At 43.3% G+C, this 19,378-nt stretch overlaps 1 protein-coding gene and 1 pseudogene across 11 annotated transcripts in view; both read right to left on the bottom strand.

Annotated features, from left to right (window-relative positions):
• ARHGEF3 (Rho guanine nucleotide exchange factor 3) overlaps positions 1-19,378 on the bottom strand; it is a 316,825-nt gene that overhangs the window by 154,052 nt on the left and 143,395 nt on the right. The window contains exon 1 of one of the 11 annotated variants that reach the window (XM_059077833.2): positions 18,573-18,748. The exons of the other annotated variants lie outside the window; for them this stretch is intronic. Coding sequence (XP_058933816.1) covers positions 18,573-18,623 — 51 coding nt within the window. The 5' untranslated portion in view covers positions 18,624-18,748. Of the gene's footprint in view, positions 1-18,572; positions 18,749-19,378 lie in introns of those variants that run through there. 11 annotated transcript variants of the gene reach the window in all.
• Positions 3,581-4,661, bottom strand: LOC131763581 (oxysterol-binding protein-related protein 9 pseudogene; annotated as a pseudogene).

Raw genomic sequence — 19,378 nt, 5'->3', positions numbered from 1 at the left:
TACATACATCCCGATTGTATGAATCAAATTTCTTTAAGGAAGCACAGGTAGTGTTCATTGGAGACAGAGCCTGGGGTAGGAGGAAGGAGACTATCACTTTTTATTTGGTGCTATCATATACTTATATACCCTAAGCATGTGTATACACACACACACACACACACACACACACACACACTATTATAGGCTATCTAGGTACTGGGACAACTGCCTTTTTATTTAGTGGCTGTTATTTCCTTCTTTATGTCTCTGTACTAAAGAAAGAAGGCACACCTAAAGCTTTTTAAAATAGATGCATATAGGTAGATTGGAATTGGAGGCATCAGAATGAATTCATGGTTACACATACACACATATTCGTGCAATGATATCCTAGCAGCAATGAACACACCAAGTGCCCAGATCTTGGTTTCAAAGTACCATTCTCCACTAAAAGGACCCAGAGCTCTTTGGACAAAAGGCTGATTTTAGGGCTGAGGTAGGGAAAAAACAAGATGAGCCTGGAACATGTTGAAGTATCAAAAGTAATGAAGTACTCTAAGAATGATGGATGAGGCGCCACCTTATAGTGCTCTCACGAGCCAAAACAGAGATCCATGACTCCATAATATAAATAAATATAATATATATGATTTAAATAAATGAATAAATAAATGGTGAAGGGACACCTCTTCTGTATAGAACACTAATAAACATAGAAGGGATGATAGAGTTAAAAAATCATCAATGGATGCTAAACTAGTAGGTTAACATTTCATGAGGGATAGGACTCTTCCACAGTTTCAATTTACTTGTAATTTAAAAAGGGAAAAATTGTAACTTTACAATAGAGAAATTTAGAAAATGCCTCTGAACTAAGTAACCAAAGCTAATGTCACCAATACTGGTACAAACTGATACCGTGTATCCTCTGATGTGATACACAGAGAAAGACACCATATCATTTCTGTCACATTCCTGTGAAAAATGCACAGCTTAAAAAAAGTATTCTTCCATCACTCCAGATATTTTTTTAAAATGCATAATCTGAAGATAGTCATGGAGAAACATCTAATAAACCCACATTGAGGGAAACTGTACAACCTAACCGGTTTCTACTCTTCAAAACTGTCAAAATCAAGAAACACCAAAAAGGCCTGGGGAACTGTTCAGATTAAAGGAGACAAAAGAATATGTGACAATAAATGCAATGCATGATACTGAATTGGACTCTAGACCAGGAATAACAACACAATAATGTATAAAATACACTATTGTGACAGTTGACAAACTTTAAAAATGAATGGTGGGGGCTACCCTCATGGTGCAGTGGTTAAGAATCCGCCTGCCAATACAGGGGACACGGGTTCGTGCCCTGGTCCGGGAAGATCCCACATGCCTCAGAGCAACTAAGCCTGTGTGCCACAACTACTGAGCCTGTGCTCTAGAGCCCGCAAGCCACAACTAATGAGCCCAAGAGCCCAAACTACTGAAGCCTGCGTGCCTGGAGCCTGTGCTCCACAACAAGAGAAGCCATCGCAATGAGAAGCCCGCGCACTGCAACCAAGAGTAGCCCCTGCTTGCCGTAACTAGAGAAAGCCCACATGCAGCAACGAAGACCCAACACAGCCAAAAATAAGATAAATAAAATAAATTTTTTAAAAAAGAATGGTGGAGAAGTTAATATATTTTGTCAATGTTAAATTTTCTGCCTCTGATAATTATACTGTGTGAGGATGCTCTTGTTCTTACACTGAAGTATTTGGGGCTAAAGGGGTGTAATGTCTGCAATTCATTCTCAAATAGGAAGAAAAATAATTTACATTTATATGTTAAATATATATATATTCTATATCTCTATCTTTATCCATATCTATCTATCTATCTATCTATCTATCTACTGAGAGACTGATACACAGAGAGACACAGAGAACACAAATGTAAACAATCAGTGAAGGTGGATAAAGAGTATGCAGAAGTATCTTATTTTAGACTTGCAACTTTTCTATAAGTTTGAAATAATACTAAGTTGCCAAAAGTAAAATAAGTTCACAAATAAGCTGCACACTCTCACAGCTCCTCAAGAAAAAGACAAGCCCATAGACACTCATTCCTCTTCAGGGCATCTGATATCCACCCATTGCCCAACTCCAGGGGGCCTTAGGCCCTCAGGGCTCAGCTCTGCAGGATCTGCTAACCCTTGGTGCCTGCAGGCTCCCTGATCCTACAAGCGAGTGAGTCTGCCCAGGCACTTCAGCAGAACTTGGTTGGGTATTAGCTGGGACACAATTCCTTAGGCCTGAGAAGAACATAATTTAAGGCTTATTTGGTCAAAGTAGCTCTCTTCCAAACAAAACTGGAAATTCTCACAAGAGGCTCTTTATTCTTAAAGATGTTTCTCTCAGTAGAAAGAAACAGCTAAAAGGAAAATAACTGTGTAATAGGTAATACCCCTCCCCTCAAAACAATGTACTTGAATATGCCAACAATGTATCTTAACGTAGTTCCTCAGAATGTGGCCTCTGGAAGGACTGGACCTCTCTCCTTGTCCAGCTAGAGTTCATTTGCACAAAGGAGGCCACCAGCTTTCAGACTAGTCTTGACTAACTTGAGAAAATGCTCCTGGCAATAGCTTGCAGAGAAGCTGTCAGAACAATAACGTGAAAGCCAGTTACCATTTCTGATGTGGTGTCTGGAAAGATGTCAACTGTGATTAGAGGGACATTTTCCTTCTGCAGCTGTCTCTGATGAAAGTGGAGGAGGGCCTCATCACAACCCCAAATTATAGGAGAGAGGTAAAGGGCCGCCAAACACCAGGGACATGCAGGTATTCAGGGAATCCTTCCTTCAGCAGCACTATCATGTCCCGTCAAGTTTTGAGTAAAAAAGCAAAAGTTGTGATAAGCCACAAGTGGGCTGCAGGGAGGGGGAAAGGACTTTGTGCTAAATTTTCTAATCCTGAATTTTTGCTTCAAAGCCCATACCAATCACTTTTATCCTGAGGTCTGAAACTGAGATCTGGATTTTGCAGAATCAAAGCATATTCATCCAGCATCTAATCCATTTTCCAGGAAATCAGTGTTTTACTAAGAGTAGAATTCTTTCATGTCAGAACTTTCCTGGGCATTTCTAAGGCCTAATCCAGCACACAGAAAAAGCTCAACAAATGTTTGTTGACTGACACACATGAACAAATGAACCCAAAATAGCGAATATAAAGCTGTAGAATTTCTTTTCAGAAAGACTAAAACACCAAGATGTGCCATCCATAAAATTCCATTTTTGATTCTGGGACACACAATATTTCTCATTTCTTGGCAATAGAAATCCAGGGACTTCCCTGGTGGTCCAGTGGCTAAGACTCCATGCTCCCAACGCAGGGGGCCTGGGTTCGATCCCTGGTCGGAGGACTAGATCCCGCATGCATGCTGCAACTAAGAGTTCTCATGCCGCAGCTAAAGATCCCGCATGCTACAACTGAGACCGGAGCAGCATGCATGCATGCATGCATGCATAATAAATAAATAAATAAATAATCCAGGAACAACAAGAGACTCATGAATGAATTTCACTCTATAGTTTCATTCATTCAACAAATATTTTATGGAGTACCTATTAGATGCCAGGCACTCCACATTCTCTTCAGTACTATTGGTAATGTCCAGTGACACTGAAAGATCTCACCCCAAATGGGGTTGTATGGCTTTTTGGCAACCGATCCTTTCCTTCCTGCGTGAAAGGCTGAGAGGTACCATTTTTCAACCTGAACCATTCAGTCTCTGGCATCCTTCTGGTCACTAATAACTCATAAACAGGTCCGGATGTGCAAAAAAGTCTGCATACATTTCTAAGAGAGATCTTCTTTCTAGAGTAAATGTTGGAAGAACTACCTTAGTAAGATCCATTCCAAGCCTAACCTGTGACAACAGATGCACGATAACACTCTTGTGCTCTTCCACCGACCCTGCCTCCCCTTCATCATCTCTCTCATCATGTGAATAGAAAAGGTCAGCATCACTTGTTCCATTGGACATGGAAGAATTAAGTGATTCCGTGGTATCTGGGCGCTTTACACTATTTCCTGAGCTGCTGTGTGTCAAGACTGACGCAGAACCAGAGGAATCTATTAAGTGCTCTGGGGATGGGCCACTCTGATGGAATTCATCCGCATCATAGAATTCATCTTCACTGCTAGAATAAGAGAACTCTGGGACTGTGTTTGGAGACAAGTTGGCATGGCTTGGAGAAGTTAGACTGCTACTAGTTGGTGAGTGCCCCCTGCCTGTACTATTTGGTGTTGGAGTCTGATGATGTCCCAAGGTAGTAGCTAATACAGGTCCAACTGGTAGAGTAGATGAACGCTGCTCTGACTTACACATCTGAGAGGGTTCTGGAGGTAAGACAGTCTGGGAGGGCACTGTGTTGATCACAGGTTCCAAGGGACTAGGCTGATGTATTGCATCCATAGGATTAATAGTACTTTTAGTGATCTGCAGCAACACAATGCAGTGTTTAATTGATTCTACCATGCTATTTACTGTCTCTTTGAGAGTTTCAACTTTCTTTCTCTGTTCATCATCTTTGCAGTTTTGAAGTTTGTCATCAAAAAGCTTTAACTGTGCTGTCAAGATTTGTAGGTAAGCATCAGCCTCTGTAAGTTTCTCATCAAAGTCTTGGACACTAGGAACAAATTCTGTATCCAAACCTCCACAAGTAGCCGTCAAGCCGAGGCCCCCAACCCTCTGTGCCTCCAGGGGAGGGAGCCGAGGGCTGCTTCTGGGCAACCCTTCTTCTCTCCCCTCCGCCGGATCACCGGGCTGATGCCTGGTACCGGGCTGATGCCTGGTCTATTTCTCGTCTCTAACCTCTTTCCCTTTGCTCTGCGCTCCAACCTCCCATAATCCCAATTCCTCTTTCCCCATGTTTCCTCTGCCTGGAACCCTCTTTCCTCCCCCTTTTCTCTCAGCCAACTCCTCCTCATCCTTCAGATATCAGCCTGACATCCAAGATAGCTCCAAACCAGATTAAATCTCCCAGTTATGGCCTCTCAGCCTCATGTGCCTCCTCTTTGTTGTACCAACCCTATTAAAATGTTACCCTTTACTTGTGTGATAACTTGGTTAACGTCTGTCTCCTCCCTCAAGCTAAGTTCAATGAATGCGGAAACCAGATCAAGTTCACTTACTGTGGTACTTCTAGCGCATTCTTTATGTGGGCACATAGAGAATAAAGCTTTGCGGTCACCATCTTGAAACTCTTAACTTTTTTAACAAGGGGCCTGAATTTTCATTTTTCTTTGGCCCCTGCAAATTACGTAGTCGGTCTTGGGAAGGAAAGAATGTACAGGGGCTCTTCTGTGATGAATACTCATTCTGAGGCCACCATCCCTAAAAACCCAAAGCAAGTTTGACTACCAAGCATTGATTTGTTCAAATATTACATAAATATTTATTGGACGTTATGTGCCCACATAGTGGAGCCCTGCTGAGTGCAGAGCTCTGTCCATGAAGGTGGCCCTCTTCCTGCCTTCCATGGGAAGGATTTCTTGATCCCATGCCAATTAAAGATGCTTCTGACTTCTTGTGGGATATATCTCACCCTGGACTTCACCGCTCTCTGAACTATCTATTGATAGGTTTCACAGGACAGGACCTCCCTGGCACGGACCCAATCCTGAAGATAAGAAGTGCTTTCCCCATTAGAACTTCAGTCTTGCCTTCAACCTGCCAATAAGACTCAGGCCAAAATAGAAACTTTATCTTGCAGAAGTACCTTTTTTTTTTTTTTTGCGGTACGCGGGCCTTTCGCTGTTGTGGCCTCTCCCGTTGCGGAGCACAGGCTCCGGAAGCGCTGGCTCAGCGGCCATGGCTCACGGGCCCAGCCACACCGCGGCATGTGGGATCTTCCCAGACCGGGCCACAAACCCGTGTCCCCTGCATTGGCAGGCGGACTCTCAACCACTGCGCCACCAGGGAAGCCCAGAAGTACTTTTTGAATCTCCCTAATTTTAAAGCCCTGGTTCTCCTCAGGATATTGTAAAAGGTTTGCCAGAAAGTGGCTCTCTGAGTTTGGCAATACTTGCCTGCTGCATTTTAGCCTGGGCTCATCACTGATGCATCAACAAACATTTACTTTCAGTAGCCACAGGCTGACAGTGCCGCTCCACTCACTGGATATCTCAGATTGACAAACATCTGACAAATGCCACACAGTAAATGAAATTTACAGGCAAATTTGGAAACACTAAGTTTGTTAGCAAATTGTAATACCATATTGAAAGAGGAACAGCAAAAATGGAAAACGATGGGGCTTCCCTGGTGGTGCAGTGGTTGAGAGTCCGCCTGCCGATGCAGAGGACACGGGTTCTTGCCCCGGTCCGGGAGGATCCCACATGCCACGGAGCGGCCGGGCCCGTGAGCCATGGCGGCTGAGCCTGAGTGTCCGGAGCCTGTGCTCCGCAACGGGAGAGGCCACAACAGTGAAAGGCCCGCGTACAGCAAAAAAATTTTAAAAAAACGGAAAACAATGTTACTCATCAGAACAGACTATCACCAATATGTTAGGGAAAATGGTAGAGAGAGCTGAACACCAAGAATTTCAATAGTTTTGAACTTTAAGGAAAGAAAAGTGATGTTGCTTTACACCATTTGGATATATACCTTGGGGTACTGTTTCGCAAAGGATCAGTCTGGTATCTTGTGGTTTTTAAGATCATTTTAGGCAGTATGCTTACCAGCTGCCTTGGTTTGGGCTCCCCTCAAAGCAGATCCTGGGTAAAGATTTAGGTATAAGCTGTTTATGTGGGAGGTGATCCCCAGGAAGAACTGGTGGGGAGTGGGAAAGTGAGGTGGCAAAAGGAGGGAGGCCACAAAAAGCAGTAAAGCCACCAGGTTACAGCTGTGGGCAGCCAGAGGAAAACCCACTGGGGCCCCCCTGAGAGACTGTGTAAGACACACCTCATAATTTTCCACTAAAGGGTGGGTTGGTGGAAGTATTTAATCCACCAACTCCTGCCTCTCACTGATGGGGTGGGGCCCCTCGGGATGTTAACCCCCTTGGCTGGAAACCCCTGCAAGTTGAAGGACACAGGAAGTCATCAATGGGTCTAGGGGACTCTGGAGGTGATTTTTGGAGTGAGCCTAGGCAATAGGAATGGGATGCTGTGAGAGTCTGCTCTGACAGGCTTTACCCATTAGCAGATCACGTGGGAAAGTTATCATGTTTTCAATTCACTGTCCATTCTCAGTCCATCAGACTGGGGCTACCTCACCTTTAACACCCACCCAGTGCTTACCAACCTCAATCTTTCTCTCTCTCCAGGGTGCAAAGAGACTCGGGCAACAGCATCTAGCTAGAATTTAGTTACACTGTTTTGTGGGTATCTGGTTATATTAACACTTATATTTAAATTTGGGCCAGCATACTGGTTTTATATTATAATAATATAACCTTTCCATTAAAGATAACTATAAGGGAAAAACTGTCGGTCTGTAGAAAACTATTAAGTGTTGTACAATGTTAAGGGCTATGGTAAAAGATGATTCATAAATGACTGAGGTTTAGGAAACACTTTCTTTGTGGAAACTCCCTCTCGTAACTGTCACACAAAGTAACTGGCCCACGATCTTGCTGCTCCTGACAAGCACAGAAAAAGTGACACTCTGTTGCCCTCTTCCCTGGAATGAGTGAAAAGAGACTCCTACCCACCCCCGACCCCCCCAACACATGTCCGTCCTCTCTGGAGAAGATCTGTAGCCCTCCGTCTGCCCAGTCATGGATTAAAAATGAAATTCGTATCTAACAGGTCTAACTTTAGCCACAGGAAACAGGGGCACTTGGGGGACCCAAAGGGTTAGCCAAGCTTTGTTAAAGGATGGGCACATTATCTTTTCTGAACCTTCTTCCTTCCCCTTTTTGGGAGGGGAGGGGTGGAGGCTAAGCTTTGGGGAGTGATCGGGAAGTGAGGCCTGTTGGATCTGTTTCCTGGTCAGCTGTGTGGGAGGTTTCACCCCTCTCTGTTGTCACTGTCCTGGCTCTCAAATTTATGCTACATATCATTAGGACCAAGTGATGCCCACTTTAAGGTATATTATAAAAAATATTTTGATGATGAAAATCACTCAAATGAGGAATTAAAAAACCCTCTATGTTGAAAATGTCTAGACACCTTGACCACAAATACAAAATGCTTCTGTGAAGAAAAGAAAGTTTAAACCTAAGTAGTTTTTAAAATTTACATTTGTATATATTTTCTAGCTTTCTTACAATGTGCACAATTTATAGGTCTGCTTTATAAATTTTCATCAGAAGTTGCCAGACAACAAGTGTTGTTACTCTCTTATCTGATGCATAAGTAGCAAAATAGAGAACAATTACCCAGTGGTTACCTATTTTTCAAGGTCACCGAACTAACTGTATGACCTTAGGCATTTCACATTCCTGCTCTGGATCTCACCTTCGTTATCTGTAAGATGAGGGCATTGGACCAGGTGACCTCCAAAGTTTCCTTCTAACATCGTATGTGTGTATGACAACATGTAGCCAAGGAGACTGCTGGGTAAGAGGCGGGGGAATGAGAATGGCAGAGATGGGGAAACACTTTCTAGAAATAAATATGATATTCTGTTTTTGCCTCAAAGTCACAGATGACAATAGTCCTAGCTGTAAATTATGTTTTTGAAACACAATGTCTGTGTCCAGATTCCAGCATAGCCCAGAGCAATACACAAAGAAGGTGATCCACCAATGTGTGTTGAATGAGTGGACAAAGGCACCTGCCCTGAATGTCTTTTGAGGACTCAAGGTTAATGCCCGATTATTTACAACAGCCAAGATATAGAAACAACATAAGTGCCCATCAGTGGATGAGTGGATCAAGAAGATGTGTGTGTGTGTGTGTGTGTGTGTGTGTGTGTGTGTCTGTGTCTGTGTGTCTGTGTGTGTGCGGTTAAAACAACAAGATGCCATTTCACATCCATCCATCAGATTGGCAAAACTAAAAGCCTGACAATGCTAAGGGTTGGAGAAATGAAGATTCTCATCCAAGGCTACAGGGAGAGTTACAGACTGGAGAGTAACCTGACAGCTTCCAGTCAAGCTGAGGATAGGCGTTTTTTCCTGCTCAGCATCCCACTTTTAAGGACATAGTCTAGCGTAATTCTTGCAGGTGGTGGGCACTTAGAGGCCTGTACTTGAGGGGTGCTCAGGATGTTTATAACAGCAAAGGACTGGACATAACAGAAATATCTTTTAGTACGTAGATGGAGTATAGGACATGCACCAACATTTCCATCAGTCAAAACCCATCCATCAATCAGGCTCCTCCTCTCACACATACCTGCCCAGACCATTACATTGCACTTGGATATGCAAAACACACATCAGCTCCAACACTGCTAGTTCATGCCTCCTACCTGACTCATCTTTGGATAGCTGCATTTGTTTCCCTATAGTTTATTTTGATCCAACCAGAATTACAAGGACACAGGGCCTCCTTGCTTCTAGACTAGTGGTTCTCAAAATTTTTGGTCTTAGGACCCCTTTATACTTTTAAAAACTACTGAGGGCCCCAAGAGCTTTTGTGTATGTTATATCAATATTTGTAGTATTAGAAAATAAAATTAAGAATTAAAAATTTTCTTTCTTTTAAAAAGTAATGAGTGTATTATTACTTCTTAATCTAATTAGCACATTTTAATGAAAATTAACTATATTTTCCAAAACAGAAAACGTAGGGAGAAAAGCAGCATTGCTTCATACTTTTATAACTCTCTTTAATGGCTGGCTGCACAGAAGACAGCTGGATTCACACATCTGCTTCTGTAATGAATCTGTTGTGGTGTGTTATTTTGGTTGACGCAAATGAAAAAAATCTGTTCTGTAGTTACGTAGTTAGTACTTTTTATTTTTATTTTTTTATTTTTTTTTTTTTTTGCGGTATGCGGGCCTCTCACTGCTGTGGCCTCTCCCGTTGCGGAGCACAGGCTCCGGACGCGCAGGCCCAGCGGCCATGGCCCACGGGCCTAGCCGCCCCGCGGCACGCGGGATCCTCCCGGACCAGGGCACGAACCCGTGACCCCTGCATCGGCAGGCGGACTCTCAACCACCGCGCCACCAGGGAAGCCCATTAGTACTTTTTAGGTCTCAGGAACTCCTTGGATCACACTTTAGAACCACTGTTTTAAATCACCCTACATTCTGCCAAAAGTTGTCTTTCACACAAACACAATCATGTCATTTCCCACTTCCCTCAAAGTGTGAATGGCTGCCTATGGCTCACAGAGTTAAGTCCGAATTCTGCGCAAAAACCCTTCCCATTTAGCCAATCTCGTGTCTGTCCAAACTCCGTTACTGCTCTACTTTATATACTGGTACTCTACCCACCTCTGGATACACACGCATGCCTGTCCTGTTTTGCTTGTTCGTGCCTCTGAGCCTCAGCTTTCCTCCTGCTAAGACTCGTGTGTATCTCTTGTAACCCCGTCCAAAGGTCACCTCCTCTAGGAAGCCTTCTCTGATTCACCCTTCCCTTGGAGTTTACTTTTTTGTGTTTTAAATACTTATTTTTGGAATAAGAAATTGAAGTGCATTGGATTAAATTCCAAAGGGGTATGCCGTACAATAATAAGTACACTTCTTTCCCACATCCATCCCTTCCTCTCCCAGGAGGCAACCTTTGTGATTGGTTCCTTCTACATTTTAACAGAGCCGCTCTAGATGTAAATAGGCTAGTCATTTCTTTTACCCAAATGGCACCATACTATATGCACTGCTCTACACTTGATTAACATTATAGCTTGGACATCAAATTAAAATTGGCCTCATTTTTTCAATAGTTGCAAATTACATTTTAAAAATGTACTACAGCTTATTTATTCAGTCCCCCCATTAACTGGATATGTATGTGGTTTCCAGTCTTTTGCTGCAACAAATATCCTTCTATAGAAATCAATCTACACATGTGAGAGAGACTGCGACATTAATATCCAGGAGTGAAACTGCTGGGTCCAAGGGAATGTATATTTGTAAGTTTGATAAACATTGTCAAATTGTCCTCTATAAAGACTGTTCTAATTTATACTCCCACCACTGCTATGCATGAGAGGTCCTATTACCCTTGCCAAGCAGTGTTATCCAACTTTTTAATCTCCGTCAATGTGGTAGATGAAAAATGATACCTTGGTTAAGTTTAAATTGATATTTCTCTAACAGATAAAATCTCTAGAGTTATGCTATCCAGTATGGTAGCCACTAGATACATGTGGCTGTTTAAATTTAAATTTTAATTAATTAAAATTAAATAACATTTAAAACTCAGCTCCTCAGCTGCACTAGCCTCATGTGAAGTGCTCATTAGCCATCTGTGGCTAGTGGCCTCTGTGTGAGACAGTGTAGATACAAAACATTAGTATTGGGCTTCCCTGGTGGCGCAGGGGTTGAGAGTCCGCCTGCCGATGCAGGGGACGCGGGTTCGTGCCCCGGTCCGGGAAGATCCCACATGCTGTGGAGTGGCTGGGCCCGTGAGTCATGGCCGCTGAGCCTGCGCGTCCGGAGCCTGTGCTCCGCAACGGGAGAGGCCACAGCAGTGAGAGGCCCGCGTACCGAAAAAAAAAAAAAAAAAAAAAAATTACTATCACTGTAAAAAGTTCTACTGGACGGTGCTGCTCTAGACCTGCACTGTCCAACAGCTACCATGAGCACACACGTGGGTACTGAGCACGTGAAATGTGGCTAATCTGAAGTGAGATGTGCTCTAAGTAGATAATACACACTATACACAAAGTCTTAGTACAAAAAAAAATGTAAAATGTCTCCATAATAATTTTTATGTTCATTATATGCTGAAATGCTAATATTTTGATATACTGGGTTAAATAAATCATTAAATTAATTTCATCTGTTTCTTTTTACCTCTTTTAACATGGCTATTAGGAAATGTAATTTATACATGTGTCTCACATTCTGTTTCTATTGGACAAAAAAGCCGCTCCAGAGGGCACAGTGCTCTGTTAAGACCTGGATTTTAGCATTTTTCCTTTTACACAGAAATAAGTGTAGTTACTGTTGCTATAAAGAAAAACAGACTCACTAGAATCTCTTTTTCCTCCTAGCCCTTCCCTGCCCCATGCAGACAGGGTGGGCAACAAAAGGAGAAAGGGCGGCAATGATCTTGATGACGAACAATCAGCCCTGAAACAAACCAGTACACTTCCCACCTGCGCGGCCACAGGCAGGAACCAGTGGCATCGCTGACCCCGAGCAGGGCCTGACTTCCTGGTAGCTGTTCAAACAATGTACCAGGAAACAAAGTGCCTTCAAAACTAAGAATAGAAGAATGGCTCCAAATAAGATTTCCAGGACTCTGCGGGAACAAATTCCTCCCCTGCACCGACCCTAACCCACCTTCCACCCCTTGGCTTGACCAGGCCCCTTGGCCTGACAAATGTCCTGTCCCAGCCCCAACCCCCCTGCATTCTCAGCAGTCTGTACACACAGACTGAGGGACAGAGTAGAAAGGGGAGACACAGAGAAAGAGGTGGGCAGCAAGGGCTCTGCCCTAAAGGGCTGATGCGACAATGGTTCTATGATTGAGACATGGCATATATGTTTCCGTCATCTGTGTCTTTAGCTTTGGCTATGAAGGTCAAGAAAACAGTTTTCACCTTGGATGGGCACTGGCAAAGAGGGATGGGTGGACCAGTTTGTCCCCTGGCACTGATGTCTTTTTGCCTGTGAGACAGGGTTTTGTTAGTAGGAAAGAAACACGAATGGCAGTTAGGTATAAACAGTCCATGATCGTTGCCACCATGATTAAAGAATACTGTCTATTGTAGTAAACTCAAACTATATCTAGGTAGAATTTTTTTAAATGTTCAATTACCTTTTATTCTACTAAATAAACCAGTTTTTAACATTTCAGTGCATATTCTTTCAGACTACAAAATTGTGTATGTTACATACAATGATATAAACATGCTGTTTTATCACGTTTCACCTCACTCAAAAATAAATACAGTTCTTCCATGTTAAGAAAAAAAAAGAAAGAAAACAGTTTTGCAACATGATCCGTCAACTTGATAGATCAGAACATTTTCTATCCAGGTACTGAGGGAATGAGACCTAATTGCATCTGAGCATAAGTCACCTGCTTGGAGGAAAACATAATTTTATTATCATTACCATCATCATCATCATCATCATCTGTGTGACTTTGAGCAAGTGAAATAACCTCTCTGGGTCTCAGTTTTATCATCTATAAAATATATGAGCTTTCCTATCTCATCCAGTCAGAAAGTTCTGTGACTCTATGCACATACAAATGAACTGTCACCAACACCTTCATTCTCATTCTCTCGCTGCTTTAAAAGACACTCATTGGTCAACCAATATGAGTTAGACCCTGAGCCTGACACTGGCATACAAATATGGAAAAATGCTTCTTCTACCGGATGAAGTCTTTAAGAGATGGAAGGAAAGAGAAGAGGGTGGGGATGGAATGAATCATTAGAGTAGAGTTCTTTACCTGGGGCCAGGGGTCTGCACAGACATTTTCACAACTATGTACAGTTTTCTAAGGAGAACATTCCAAGATGCATGTGACCTCAAGAAGGTAGGGGGCTAGTGATGTAAAGTAACTATGAGAGGCTAATTACCAAACTAAATTCTTAGTCCATGGTGGGTGCCTGAAGAGTTAGTACCCAAGATAGTGCACAAGGTGTACATGGGGATAAACACACAAGGGATTTGAACCGGAGCCTCTTTGGTGCAATGCCCACCTCTTTCCCCTAACATCAGGGATAATCTGTTTGCACACGCCTTCTCCCTGCTGCTGTGCCTTTACCAGTGCTCCCCTTGCTCACATCAGAAGATTACAAGCATTTAAAAGGCCAAGACAGTATCCCACTTGTTTGACCTGGGATGACTGTACTTGCCCAAAGCGGGGTGGGGGGGGAGGATTTGAGGGGGAGAGTTAGGAGGAGAGAATGAGATAACCCATGTGAAACACTCATTACTAGTTAGCATCTCAAAGGTACTAGCAGATATTCATTCATAGACTATTTATTTAGGACCTAATACAGGCCAGGCCTTAGGTTAGATGTTTTCATCATCTTCATCACTTATTAGTATCATATTTATCTCCCCCAACATGGCAGAGTACTCCACATAGTAGTCACTCAATAAATGTAGGTTGAGTGAGTAAACAGTGATGATCTCTGTGGTATATTAATTTATTCTTCAGCAAACTTTTTATGCCCTTCCCTGACCTCCATGGCTTGGTACTGTGACTTGCTCTGGCCAGTGGAATATGGGTGGACAGGACAATGTACCAATTCTGAGCCTAGGTCTTAAGAGACATTGCGTATTGCTGCTTGCTCCTCCGGGATCTTCTGACCTGCACAGGAGAAGAATATACACTTGGGTAGCTAAGGGACCTGAATGGGGCAGACTATGCAGCCAACCTGCACACCTGTGAGCACGAGAATAAATGCTTGCTATTGTTTGCTACTGAGTTTGGGGTAGTTGTTACTCAGCGAAAGCTGACTGAGATATACTCCTTTACCCACGCCCAGAGATTTCAGGCAGAGAGCGGCCCTGGCTTCTCTTATGGTGGGATTTCAGCAGTTGGGTCATTTTGTGGCTCTCCCTACCCCGTTTTCTCTAGGTTGGTAATGCCCCATTTAGAGAAGACAGCAGGGGCTATAAAGACCCATATTTTGGCCATCTTGGCACCTGGCACGGAGTCAGGCACAAAGCTGGTTCTCAGGCAGTGTCTGATGTATGAAAGGATGGACCGACTGTTCATTCTGGTGAGAGGAGCCCTGTCAAAATCACAGCAGGCAGCAACTTGGGCCTCAGATGCTCAGAGCCACTGGCTCTGCAGTCCTCAGTGTGGGAAGTGGACCTGGTGGTGACACAACGTCATTTTAGACCATATGCAGTAGACCACGGTGTATTTATTATAATGTGTTTTAGGAAACATATTATGATGTTTAGTGACTTTAGGGTTCTTTACTACTTAGGATGAACCTAAGGTCAAAACAAAACAAAACAACTAGACAATTTAATGAAAAACAGTAAGTGAAAAATAACAGTAAGAGTGGTATGTGGATATGGGAAACATGACCAAAGTTTAGGAAACACTGATCCTATTCAAGTCTCATTTTCCTACAAATCACAATCATAGCTAGTATTTTTGAACATTATCATAAAATGCACTGTTTTAAGAGTTTCACAGATATTATTTTATAAACTTTTCATAGTATTGCAAGCAGATATTATATCATCTCCATTTCGCAGGTGAGGTAACTAAGGCCCAGAAGGAAAAGTAAGGAACTTGCCCAAGGTCAAGTGGCAGTGACAGTGTGAACTCAGAGTATCAACCTCCAGGATCCAGCTATGTCTGTCTCTATTGGAGAACCTGGTACCCAAGGAAGTTCAGCATTGCCCAAGGTTAATGCAAAACCTAGAACCCCAAACTCCTCACTCCCAGACCAGTGCTCTCATCCCTGCTCCATGAGGAACACTGTGGTGAGAACACCTGGGGCTTATGGCAGGGGGTGAGTGGGGTCTGCTAGAGACAAGGGAGAGAAGTGGTAAATGCCACAAGGAAGATTTGGGAGGGAAGAGATGGGGACATAAACAAGGTTGCCAAACAGAGGCAGGGGCTAAAGGGATGCAGAAACGCTAGACTACGGACAAAGTTATTCAGAAAAAGAGGGCTGACAGAGCAAGGGTTGGCACACAGGGGCTGCTTTCTGAACTCCTCCCAAGAGACCCACCCACTGTGGCTTCCCTAAGTGACATCCACATAGTCTATATTTAGGTCCTAAAGTCACCCATTGTTTCTCTCCCGGTGGACACTCGGGGTCACCACCCTGACCTTGCACTTTCCGAGTCATACCGCTGAGTGCTCCATCAAGACAAGCCTTTTTTAGGATCTGGTTTGAATCAACTTCCCCTTCCATGGCTCCCACTTGACATTCTGGGAAAGCTATAAAAATATGGCTGGAATCAGGGCTTTAAAATGAAGTATTGACTTTTCTGTGTAATATGCTGCTTTCTTCCCTCCACAAAATCAAATCAGGGCATATTTAACTCAGGATATAAGATGTTTCACAGCCCTATTGTTGCTGAGCCCTTACACACTAATGATTCATTTCTCTGGAAGCCACCAACAGCTATGGTCAATAAGACCTGGGACATGGGTCACGTTCACTGAGCGTGGAATCTGTGCTAGGCACTGTCTTGAATCACTTCATTTATTCCTCATGACGACCCTATAAGGTAAGCACTATTTTTAAAAATTATTTATTTATTTATTTAGGCTGTGCCAGGTCTTCATTGTGGCACGCAGGATCTTCATTGTGGCATGTGGGATCTTTAGTTGTGGCATACGGACTCCTTAGTTGTGGCATGCATGTGGGATCTAGTTCCCCAACCAGGGATCGAACCCAGGCCCCCTGCATTGGGAGCATGGAGTCTTACCCACTAGACCACCAGGGAAGTCCCAGTAGGCACTATTTATTATTCCCATTTAACAAGGAGATTCAGAGAGATTTAGTAACATGCCTGGGATTGCATGGCTCGTAAGAGGCAAAGCTGGAACTCAAACCTACATCTACATGTATGTGGTTCTAAAATCCATGCCCTTAACTGTCGCACTCTGCCATCCCTCCACAGATACAGAGCTATCTTGATCAAATCTCAGAAGATGGATTTGTGAAAAGTTTAAAGGGTTTCTCCCTTCCCATTCTCTCCTTCCACATCCAGCTACCAAATGCCTTTCCCACACCCAAACTCAACACCTCCAGATCCTTTCTTTAGAGACTCTCAGACCCAAGAAATAAAAATTCATTCAATAATATTTTCAAGAGCAGAGTAAAGGTCAACAGTCAGCCGGCCAATTACATTTTGAGTTCCAGTCCATATCCTCGGGAAATGTGTATGTAAAAGCACTTATTAAATCATTTGACTTTGAAACAGGGATATGAGAACTATTTTTGACTTTTTGTCAAAAAGTCATACCTTAGACCCATATCAGAGCTAAAAAGAGTTTAGAGACATCTCTGTTTGACAGGTGGGAAACTGAGTCCAGAGAAGGCAGCAACTTGTCTTAGATGCCTCTTGTGTAGGCGCTAATTGGATCGAGGCAAACATCCACCAAAATGAGCTGATTTGTCAAAGGATTGGAAAGCAAAGGTTACTGAAGATGCTGCACTTGATACGAGATATAAGAAGGGCCCTGTCATTAAAATCATCACGTGTGCTATGGCTATGAATGTCATTTCTGGCTCCATTCTGCCTGAGCTTGAAGCCTGATCCACTACTAACCAGCTAGGAGACCAGAGGCAAAGTATTTACCCTCTCTGCATCCCAGTTTTACCATCTGCAAAGTGGAGGTAATGATAACAGCCAACCCCTATAGTGTTGTAAGAATTTCATGAGCTAATGCAAGTAACATGAAAAGTATCTAATAAATGTCAGCTATTATTGTAATATTTTTAATTAATGCTGCATTAACTCTCCCTGAAGTGTAGTAAATCAGTTAAAATATTGCCAATTTCCATATCTCGAATGATCAAAAATTATTCTTTATCAGGTGAGCGAATAGCTAGGTGAACGAGATGGGAAAGGAGAAAGACAGTGAAACCACTCAAATCACATGAAAAGATGTCTATTAACAGCCATGTACAAGAGTTGGAATTTGTATTGCAAACATCCGTTTCAGAAACATAATTCTGATGAAAGAAACAGAAAAAGCAATGGGCATTTTCTTTAAAAAAATAACTTGGGCTTATCCAAAGCTTTAACACCTATCCACAAACAAACAAACAAATAAAAGGGACAGAGAGAGAGAGTAAGCTTCAGGGCTCCTAATCATTCTTCAGTCCACAGAAACATAACATTTCCAGCTGCTCCTTCCGAAATAACCCAAACAGGCACCAATACTTCTAATGAGAAAACCAGTGAGTCTGAGTCTCCCCTGATATTATCTGACTTCATTTTCCCAATGATGAACACATTCAAAACACCAGAATGGTTAAGGAAACCTACAAAAAAGTTGCTTCACAAAGAATGAACTTCCAAAAACTGAGTTTAGCCATCTTCCAATCCAAAGAAGAAAAGGTCTTAGAAATTCACTTTGCTATTTAAACACACACACACACACACACACACACACACACACACACTTACTTTTTCCTTCCCATTTAATGAAAACAGGGCTCTTAAAAAAATTAAAATACTGGCACCGTGGAGCAAAGAATGAAAGTCCCCCTATACCCTTGCTCTCCTCCAATCACAGATGCTAGAGGAAGCGCTGACAGCTAGGCACTCCACTTAACACACCATCTCCACCAAGCACAACCATTTGTGGTCTTAAACACAACCACACACCTCTTTTCTGATTCCTAGTACAGAGAGGCAGAAGTGTGCCTCCCTCATCCCAGGTGCTCTTGGCGGCTCCCTGCTCACTTTCTTGGGAGATGCAGACAGCTGCATCCTCCCACACCTCAGCTCCTGGCGTGGCCCAGCCAGGCTTGGGTGGGAGTTAGGAGCCGGTCTCTCCCTGGTCCAGCTGCAAAGGAGCTTACCTGAGCATGAACAAAGAAGCAACACCACACCATGGGGCGCTCCGACCTCATTCACCTGGAGTCCCCCGCCCCTAACTGCGGCAGAGCCCTTCGGACGGGATTCTCTGAGCAGAGCAGAGCATGGTTTCCCTCAAGGAACTCCTCCCCACTACTTGGGCTGCCTGACAGGAAGTGACAGGGGGCCATAAGTTACATTGTCAGAAGCTGAGAACCACACCAGCCCAGAGCTCCCCACCTCTGGCGGTTTCCTTGCCGGCTGCTGTTGCTGCTTTTTCAGAGCATTCTGCCTTCTGGCATTCAAAGGCACACCAGAAATTCAGTTTCTGGCTGACAATCCCCAGCCTGTAAGAAACAAACAATGCTTACTGGGTCCCCACCTAAAGCCATGCTTGGCATTCTGGCAGCTCTAAAGTGTTCACTGCCAGGATAGCATGCTTTGTAGACCCAAACATTGGGGTGAAATGGATAGAGAAGGGACACTGGGAGGAGAACTTTGTATGATCAAAGAGGAATCAACAGTCCACTTGAACTTCACCCAAGAGCCAGCATCCTGCCCGGCATACAGAGCCTACACTGAATCCCAATTTCACAGCAACTCAACAAATGAGAGTGACGGTAAACACTCCACTCAACCGTTCATTTCTTTTTTTCTTAGGCAAATTTTCTCTTCAGAGTCCATTCAAAATAACTGCTTCTGGAAACTTCCTTTTCAGCTTTTAATGTGAATAACAAAGGGCCTTACTGCTCTTCTCAGAGTTATTGTGGAGACAACTAGTGGCTGACATTTCTCATTTTATGAACTGGGG

Source organism: Kogia breviceps, chromosome 10 (genome assembly GCF_026419965.1).
Source record: "Kogia breviceps isolate mKogBre1 chromosome 10, mKogBre1 haplotype 1, whole genome shotgun sequence".
NCBI lineage: Eukaryota > Metazoa > Chordata > Mammalia > Artiodactyla > Physeteridae > Kogia > Kogia breviceps.
Note: the sequence above shows the minus strand (reverse complement) of the source record. Positions and strands in the feature narration are given on the sequence as shown.